Source organism: Agelaius tricolor, unplaced genomic scaffold, assembly GCF_023055355.1.
Source record: "Agelaius tricolor isolate 1412-34295 unplaced genomic scaffold, bAgeTri1.0.p SCAF_3, whole genome shotgun sequence".
Lineage (NCBI taxonomy): Eukaryota > Metazoa > Chordata > Aves > Passeriformes > Icteridae > Agelaius > Agelaius tricolor.
Window position 1 is genome coordinate 44,522,523 of NW_027269263.1, and position 10,000 is coordinate 44,532,522.

At 34.3% G+C, this 10,000-nt stretch overlaps 1 protein-coding gene across 10 annotated transcripts in view; it reads left to right on the forward strand.

Annotated features, from left to right (window-relative positions):
• The window catches only part of FOXP2 (forkhead box P2), a 406,074-nt gene that overhangs the window by 346,242 nt on the left and 49,832 nt on the right, over positions 1 to 10,000 (forward strand). For all 10 annotated transcript variants that reach the window (XM_071423678.1, XM_071423677.1, XM_071423679.1 and 7 more), the window contains 3 exons: positions 1 to 143; positions 4,619 to 4,832; positions 6,439 to 6,543. The exon at positions 1 to 143 is cut by the window's left edge. In XM_071423678.1, coding sequence (XP_071279779.1) covers positions 1 to 143; positions 4,619 to 4,832; positions 6,439 to 6,543 — 462 coding nt within the window. The remainder of the gene's footprint in view (positions 144 to 4,618; positions 4,833 to 6,438; positions 6,544 to 10,000) is intronic.

The following is a 10,000-nucleotide window of genomic DNA, read 5'->3' on the forward strand; positions in this document are numbered from 1 at the left end:
AGCCCAGCAGCTTGTCTTCCAGCAGCAGCTCCTCCAGATGCAACAACTTCAGCAGCAGCAACATCTGCTGAACCTTCAGCGTCAGGGACTCATTTCCATCCCACCTGGCCAGTCTGCTCTTCCTGTCCAGTCTCTGCCACAAGGTATTTCAGTAATACGTGATTGGAGAAATTTCTAAATTCACAACTTTTTAACCATTCCATTTGCATCTGAACTTCAGAAGTTTCCCATTATGACACTGAAGCATACTTTGTAATTGAAACTTTATTATTCATATTACCTAATTTTCTGAATGCTGATAAATTTTGTAGCATATACTTTTGGAAAAATAAAGACAGCTTTTTAGTGTTTTTTCCTAGATGAAAGGTGCATATTTATTGAGCTTATGTGCTGAAAACAATTTCTAATAGCAGCACAATTCAAGCATCATTGCTTTTTTCTGAGGAATCCCTGAAATCTGATTTAGTGGAATGTCATTTCATTTAATATAAACAAACGGGTAAAAAATACATTCGACAGTGATATTAAAGCCATTCAAAAGCTCACTTTCTTTTCTTTTTCTTCTAAGAAAATAAAGTCTTTGGCATTGAAAAGCACTTTGAATCATCAAGTTATGACAAGTGAATTTAGGGACAAGCCTTTAGGATTTATTTCCTTTTCTATTCCTTTGTATTAAATAGGTTAAATAGAACAACAAGTTTTGAAGGTGGTATTTCCAATAGTAATGAACTTTGACTGACAAATAACCGTAAAGTCTTTTTGAAAAAAAAAAAAAATTCCTTTTGTCACTTTGATCAGGATTTCTCAATGATGAAAATGAGCTCAAACTCTACTACTTGAAAGAAAATAGGGCACACAATTTTGAAACATAAATTAGCGTGGAGATAAATGCTGCTTACATTTTAAGATAAGGTCAGTCTTCCCATCTAGGGGACTCTGTCTATAACCTGTGAGGTATGTGTCTCTGTTTGTTTTACCATAGAGAGTTGAGCTAAGTGTCTGTCATAAAAATTATACAATAATCTGATTTTTGATACCCCAGTCCTGAAATGAGCATTGTTTAGGCTATGTTCATGACAGGTAACATTATTTTTAATGGGTGTTTATGCATGTAACTTGTTCCTCCTTTGATTTCCTTTGAAATCAAAGCCTCAGAAATCAGATGAGCAAAAGCAGAGTACACAGCATATAGACAATGATCTAAAAACCCCCAAAACCCCAAACCAAAACAAACAAAAAATAAACCAAAACAATGAGAAAATCAGAGATTACAAATAAGTGTATTAATTTCATTGTGTATAAAAGCTATGACACAAGCATTTCTAAAGTCATGAAAGCTACAAGGAAAACGAGTCCTACTACACCAAATAGAACAGCAGTGGGGAGACAAGTTGATTCATAAATCTGGAGATGAGAGACTGGTAATGCTTGTTTTTGTAGGATTGGCTTGGACCAGAGTCAAAAAAAGCATGAAACACAGCTTCCCTCTGAACTGCTTTACCTTTTGCAATCTCCTCTTGTGCCATCTGTTGCTAGAGAAATTCCTCAGGTTTTCTCTCACATTAAGCTATCCCCATAGATTTCCCTCAGCACTCCTACCCAATTGCATTGATATTCATTTTTTAATGCAACACTCATTCATCTGCTAGTATAAAAACAGAGAAAAAAAAAATTTTAATAGTTCTTAGGAATAAACAGTTCTTTTAAAGAGCTTTCTTTTACTCCAAGAATTAAGTCCAGCTGAACTCACAACAAAAAAAGATTGGTAATAAAGAAGTAAGAAATTACAAAATTTTATAGTTAAAATATATATGGATATATAGCCATCCATGTAACTGTATATGAATATATAGTTACATGGATGGCTAGAACACTGAAAGTAGCACAACGTATTTATGTTTGTAAGTTATTGGTCATAAAGAGTCCTATAAACCACAAATTATTATTGGCAAAGTGTGAAAATATGCTTCTTACAAGTACATCTGTGAAGTTTGCATATTTAAACAGTATTTTCTTCAAGTATTGTTTCTGCCTTTAAAGAACAGGAGTGTTTCCCATATTTTCTTGATGGTCAGGTATCACAAATAAGATGAATAGGTGTTTTAGCATCTATTTTGTGGCCAGTTCTTCACTGTGCTGTATCCAAAACCAGCGATTTGCTGTGAGTTATTTCCATGTATTGTTGTATTGATGCTAATTAAATGCAAAGAACTGTAAATCACAGCAGTAAAAAGGCCCAGACAAACTAAACAAACACAAACCACCAAAACCCCAAGTCTTGATTGGTCCATGTTGGAAAAGGAAAAATGGATGGTTTTTATAAGTGATGGTTTTATTAAACATTTATTGAAACATAAAAATAGAGTAGGTAGAAGTTAAAAGAGTTACGAAAGTAATATTAAAATTCCCGAATTCTTGGTGTTTGTAAATTTCATAGGAAATCAGTATTTGACCTTTTTATTATAGTTCGTAATTTTTATTCCACTCTTGGTCCTCTTTTTGATCCTTTCCCCTTAAATATATTGTGGGGAGGGCATTTTAAGGGTTGTCACAGGCAACAAAACTTTAAAACTTACCCTACTTTTACATCCAGACTGAAATGTCTGTCAGCCTTTTCAGAAGCCTCTAGTAAAAAGAGAGTTGGACTTTTTTAGACACAGAAACCACAAAATTGCCATAATTTACAATTAATTACAAATCCGCTTATTAACTTTATACTTTTTAAGTCCCGTAATCCTTTTATCCTAAAAGGCAGCCTTTCAGCGTCCTCTGAAGAAGTGATGAAGTTAACCAGCCTGAGCCTAGAAATTTCTTCCTGCTTTAGAAAAGCCCTAGGTGAGCTAGGGCAGGACCAGATGGGCAGGACATCCCTGCCCAGGGAGAGGCCATGGCTGCAGCTGCTCCCAGCCCTCCTGTGTTCACTCGGCTTGTGGGGCAGCTCTTACTCACCTCACACAGCACCCAAAGTTTGATGATCTCAAATTAAATTCCTCTCACTAGAAGACATGGTATCTGATTACCTAAACAGATGTTTTTATTCTTGGGTTTGTTTTTTTTTCAGTACAGAATTAGTTTATTTTTGTAACAGTGGGAGGAAGACTTTAAAGTAAATAATGTACTTTGTATATCATGCCACCTAAATGAATACATTATTTCATTTTGATTTGTGATTACATTTGCAGGTAACTGTTATTTACAACACTAAAGTGGGTTTTTTGCAGTGTTGCTGGAACATACCTCATGAACTCAGCAGTAATTACTTACCTTCATTAAACAATTAAAACCAGTATTACCATCACTCCCATCTCTAATGCAATAAATTAGAGCCTGGCTTCTTTGCTAGCTTCCTAAAAAGCAAGGGTTTTTTTATACAAATATGGTATAAAGTCCAGTTTTAGGTCTCGCAATCAACTCTTTTTTACTTTTTCCTTATCTGAGTTTGCCAATGGATGTTGGTATCTAAGGTAAAGATGCAGGACTCAAAGCAGTAATCTAAGAATGAGCTGGTTCATAATTAAAAAAAAAAATCCCCACCATCCACTTTGTTTAATACTTCCTCCAGAAATTAATATTTCTGTAAATAACTACTAATCTATTTTAATAGTTTTGAATACTTCATGGTGAGATAGCTACTGAGAAGAATTAAAGAACTTCCTGTGCTTTTTTCATAATTTTTTTGTTGAATCTCATTCAGTAGTCTGAGTTTATATGTTCTCAAAATAAAACATTATCTAATAAATAGATTTGCCTAACAGAAAAAAACAGTCTTTATACTTTTCTACTGTATCTTATTAACCTGAATGAACAGATGCTTTCTAGTACTTTTCAGGACCAGAAATGTGAGCTCTTTAATTAAAAAAAAAAAAAAAAGGCACAATATTTTGATTGAAACAGCATCAGTATTTTGAATCTTTTGCATTCCAGTACATCTAGATACCATGACCATGTTACCTAATTTTGGTTGTTTAGATGAAATAGAGAAGACAGATTTTGAGATACCTCTGGAACAAACCATGTCAGCCTCAAGAACCTGGCTTTGAAATCACGAGATCTCTGGGCCTCATATTCTTTTCTGCATTTAATCAGTATTTTTCAAAAGTGATATGTCAAACTTACAAGGTCTGGCACTGACAGAACTTGTATATATTTCTGATGAGCTATTCATCTTTCAAAATCTGGTTTCCTATCTTAGCTGCATCTTCAGTGCCAAGATAAGAGAATGCTCACAGCCCTTCTCTTGCCTGTGTTTTGAAGTCTTTACTTCAGGCAGAAGCATATTGTGTTGTAGGTTTCCATGACTTCATGCAAACTTGAGCCAGACAACCGTAACACATACGTATGAATACATTCAACATGCTTTTTGTGACCAAGGATGAATCCTGGAAACTACAAGTTCCCAGGCTGCAAGTGGAGTAGAGAGCAATTTTAAGCTCTCTTTTGTTTTATGGTTATGAATTTATGGATTTATGACTTTATGAATTTATGTTTTACTACATGTTGATTGTGCTGGTAAAACAGCATCAGCTTTATTGTTGGCATTAATCCATTAATAACAGTGAGCTCATTATATGAAACTCTTTATTTTGTTATATTAGTGGGGCTCTCTTTCATTTTATAGCTGGCTTAAGTCCTGCTGAGATTCAGCAGTTATGGAAAGAAGTGACTGGAGTTCACAGTATGGAAGACAATGGCATTAAACATGGAGGGCTAGACCTCACTACTAACAATTCCTCCTCTACTACCTCCTCCACCACTTCCAAAGCATCACCACCAATAACTCATCATTCCATAGTGAATGGACAGTCTTCAGTTCTAAATGCAAGGCGAGACAGGTAATTCTGATGGGATTTCAACTGTGCTTTTCATTTGACATGAAGCGGTTGTGTAACATCTTAAGTCACGTGATTTCCAATCAAAAAAATAGCACTTTATAGAGGTTACTTAAGACATCGTGGAACCTGATCTTCCAGAATTGTTTATCAGTAGGGCATAATTTTCAGTAATGATGTCAAACTGTGCAGACACAACAAAATTACCTGCATGTGGTTTTATAACTCATGAACTTATGATAGTTTGGGTAAAAGTTAATCACAGAGTCAAGTGGGCTGGTGTAGGGGTGTAAATGCTCATTTGTGGGCACTTTTTGTAGGTGCATAGTTTCATTCATGTTTAACACACCTGGCAGTCAGGCCCTTACTGTTGAATCACACTCCTGGTTTCATTGACAAAGTATATCTATATGAGTTGTCAAGGCTGTAATTCAGTGCAAAGATTCTATATTAAAAGTGCTTCAAAACAGTATATTAAAACATCTCTCATGTTGTTTATTTCTTGTGAAAAGAACCACTAAATTTTCTGTCTTTTATGCATGACAGTAATGAAGTTGACATATTTCCTATAAATTTTCCATGTTGTTAGTGTAATACAGTGGAATTCCATCATATGGATGAAATTAAAATCATTTTTAGACACGTTGACAGATATTATTTACTGTTCCTTAATTTCAAGTAATGGTTTAAATACAAGAGTATGTAATATCTGTAACACTTACCATTAAATATATTACTGTAGTGAGATATACTACATCTCAATATAAGATGAAATTTAATTGTATGTATATAACCTAAATTGGAAGTAATTGTTTTTTCAAAAAATTTTCCATTTAATTATTTTAATACTTAGGAGACTATGATTTAAGTCTCTCTCATGCTCATATGACTGTGAGAGCAGTTTTCAATCATTATTTTGTATTATTTAAAAATCTCAAAACCTTTGTAGTACTACTTTTAGTTAGTATCACTTTTTTGTTTATATCTCACAGAATGGTTCTTTGCTTCAGTATGTCACCTACATCCACGGAATAATTCCCTGAATTTCTTTGATAACTCATCATGGATGAAACAATTGCAGAGGTTCCAGAAAAAGGCATGTAGTACAGCTAGGGATATTTATGAAGCCACATAGTTAATGAAAGCAATGCTTGTGAACAAAAATATTTATTAATGGAAGCAACTTTATTTTTATACACATTGAACAAAAAATTCAAATATTATTTTGAACATTCACAATATTCAGAAATTCTGACTGTCAGTCTTCAATATTTATACTCAGAATTGATCATTTCTGAGTGTATTTTTTATTTATAGGTAAATGTTACACCAAGGTCATATGGCATAATTAGCATATGGTATTATACAGTCATCTTATTTTTTCATCCTTTATTAACAGTCATCTTTGGCTCTATTTCTTCTCTAATTGGAACATCATCTAGCCTTGGCAGTTGAACTATTCAATAGAACGATTAAATTTTTCTGACTGCTCTGAGCTAAATTGACCTGTTTTGACCTGTTTGTCACTGATCGTAACCTGACAGGCGCTAGCAGCCTCCAACGATTATGGCTTTTGAGATGAATCTGATGCCTTATTCTTTTGCTACAGCTCGTCACATGAGGAGACTGGGGCCTCCCATACTCTCTATGGTCATGGAGTTTGCAAATGGCCTGGCTGTGAAAGCGTTTGTGAAGATTTTGGACAATTTTTAAAGTAGGTGGATTTTTATTCGTTGGTACAAAATGGTTCAAGGCAAGGGAAAGTGAAAGACGGCAAACAAAGTTTTACTGTAAACCATATCAGAGATTTTTTTTGTGTGTATTTCATGCAACTGGATAATCGAGGCTATCGGCAGAGGGTCAAATTGTTATCCTTTCTTTCATGTCGAACACTTTTGCAGGCCTTTCAATAGCACAGTGTTTAATCCTCTTATTATCCTTTACTGAAATGGAGCCTCAGAAAATTTGAAGAGATGCTTTAGATTTTATATTGGATAGTAGGAGTATGAAAAAGCACATTTTAAATTCTGACAGTTTGTGTGAAGTGGGAATTACTGTGTATAGTATAAATAAAAAAGCACAAAGGCCTAAGCATGACCATTTAACTCTTACTTGCTAATCTATTTTTGCTTTTATTCTTGCATGTGCACAAGATACTTAAAAAACCCACAGTGTACAGGTGGGTTTGCACCTTTCAGGAATGAAAAGTGATGTCATTGCTTTTTCAGCATTTGGTTTAGCCAGCTATTTTCTAAATCTTAGCATTTAGGAAGTGACACAGCTTTTCCTTTTCATCTGCAGCTTCAGACTGCAATGGATTTCTGCAATTTTTCCTTTTTATTTATTTCAAAGTATTTACTAGTATTTCTGTGTTCATTTGAATTTTCAACAACAGCACTGATTTGCTACCTATGTACATTATGGACTGGTCTTTGTTAGAAGAGCCATACCCACCCATTTGGCATGCAATAGATCTTAATGGAAAGCTACAGATAGGCTTATATAGATGAGTAACTTCGGGGGCTGAGACTCTTATGTTGTCATGGTGCAGCTAACAGGGTGAATGAACTGTTTCATGCTTCATCAACAATTAAGTTAATTAGCTCATTTGAAATTGCACTGCTTTGTTGCCAGGATGTTGGCAGCAACATCAAAAGATGTGTTTACAAATGGCAAACTACAGGGTATATAACAGAAGCACCTTAACAGCAGACCATACCCGCTCAGTATTACAATAACTTTTATAATAGAATTATGGCAATACTATTCATAAAGTATTTGCAATGCTTTCTCTGTCTTTCAGTTTTAAATTAAGTAACTTACACTGACTTGCAAATTGTATGTAGGTATCACTCCTGACAAATTTTTGTTTATTAGTGTATTAAGTAGAATGTCAAAACAATGGCTTATTATTAAAGAAAACTGTATAGGATTTAAAAGAACCTGATTTACATAAGTTTGTATTAAAAGGAAAATGAAATCTCCCAAATTCAATGTAGTGTTCTAAGTATTATTAATAATAAGAATTTAAACTCATTTAGCTTAAGCATTTTCCTTTTCAAGAAAAACTACGTTTCCTGAATACGTCCATCCATCTAGCCTATAGTGATGCTAATTCTTTGGGCAGACTTTGCACATCCATTATGTCAGGTCTCTTGTTATAATCCATGATCAGTAAAACCATTTTGATTAAGGCAGTGTAGTGCCAGGTTTACAGATGCTCTTGCTTTCCTCAACCAAATAACCCTGGAAAATGTGAAAGTGACACATAACATCTTGATAATTCTGGTACAGAAGCAATCAGGGTTTACAGCAGTGTCATGGCTTTTTGTCCTATACATCAGCACAAGCTGTCCTAGAATATTATGTTATTTCTTCTTTTCACTCAAGTCTGTTTACTGTGCCCTTAAAACAAATAAGAAGTCATGATGCTGAATAGGAGAGTTTGTTTATGAAATAGAAATATTTCTTCATTTTATACTAGCGTTAAGATGGAAATCAATACATAACCTTGCATTAGATCTTTTAGTACCTTTTCATGTTCACGCTAATGCAAAATCCCCATTACAATTAAAAAACATTTTCTTTCAATTAAATATCAACTTTTAGTCCAAAGATTGACCATTTTTCCAACCCATTAACTTTATAGGGGATGACAGGACTAATGGCTGTAGTTTTCAAGGCTTTGCTCTTAGTCTAATCTTTGTTGCAATGTTTCAGGTTCTCTGACTTGAAACAATATGATACCTGTGTTAAGAGAGTTAATGCAAGTATATTGTACCAAAATGAAATATTAATAAGGTACTCTATCCCAGTCTAGTAGTCTGTATTTCTGTAATATGCTTATGACAACTTTGAAGAGTGCCTGGTTTATGAAGTGACCTGCAACTTCTGTTCAGAAAATAGTTTACCTAGAAGCCTGATGTAAAAGAAGAAAAACAAGCAGAGGCTCCAAGAAAGAGGATTAGGACAGAAAAGACCGGTTTGGCTTCACTTGGCTAATCAGGGAAATGATTTAGGGTGAAGTGACAAATAACTTTCAACAAATGACTTAAAGCTACAAAAAGCCACTTTCACCCTTACCATTTTTTTTAAATCCAACTGGAATTGTTTATATTTTTAAAGTACGTTGAGGACATTCCAATTAGCTACAGTTCTTTTCAGGTATTCTGAATGGCTCAAGAAGTTTCACATTAAGTGAAACTATATTAATGCTAGGAAACATATGCAATGGTTTAAGAAAGTACAGTGAATCTTCTTCACGGTAAATTTCTGTATTTATAACAAAACCTAAACCCATATGCTTTCTTTGGTATCCCTCAACTACAGACACAAAAACCCATGGTTTATATTTCTGTCTTTGTAAGGTGGTATTAACTTATAGGTGCTCATGCATGCAAGATCACTTTGACTACTGAGTAAAAACAGCTTTTGGCTTAAAAAATGCTTCAACATTTAAAGACAAATCAGAAAATGTCATTACATAGCTAGAAAAAAAGATGACAAGACTTAAAGAAAATTTTGGGCCCTGACATGATTCAATAAGTGTCAAAATGCTTATGAAAAGTTGGAACTTTGCTGTGAAACAAGTGTTGACAGAAACTAACCATTTTCAGGTCTCTAAGTAAGGAAACCAATAGATCTCTCAAAGCATTTAACATTATTCTTCATGATAGTTTTTTTAAATGTCAGAATGCAATAACATATAACAAAACTTTAGGGTATTTTGTCTGCAAAATTAATTATCATTCCACCAGTCCTAAGTCAGCTTGAGTAGGAAGGATTTGACTTATTGTGCTTAAACCAGAAGGTTTACAATACAACATTCCAGCCAGCAGACAAGTGTTCTTTAACCTGCATGCGGCGGACGCCAGCAAACACAACACAGGCTGCAGTACAAAGATTGGTAATGTTTTCATCTGTAGAGACAAGGGAAAAGAAATCATGACAGACAGGATAGGCCAGCTTTCCAGTTTATATATGGGGCATGTTTAAAAGTCTACAAAGAATAGTGACCAAGCATCATGGTCAGGATGACAGAAAAAAACAATGTTAAGACATAACTTAATTAAATATAATTAGTGCCATATAAAAAATGCTGGTTCTTTTTTTTCTCCCTCTTTCAGCTGTGAAGTGATACACAACATTATGTACTTTCCTACCTAGAGTGC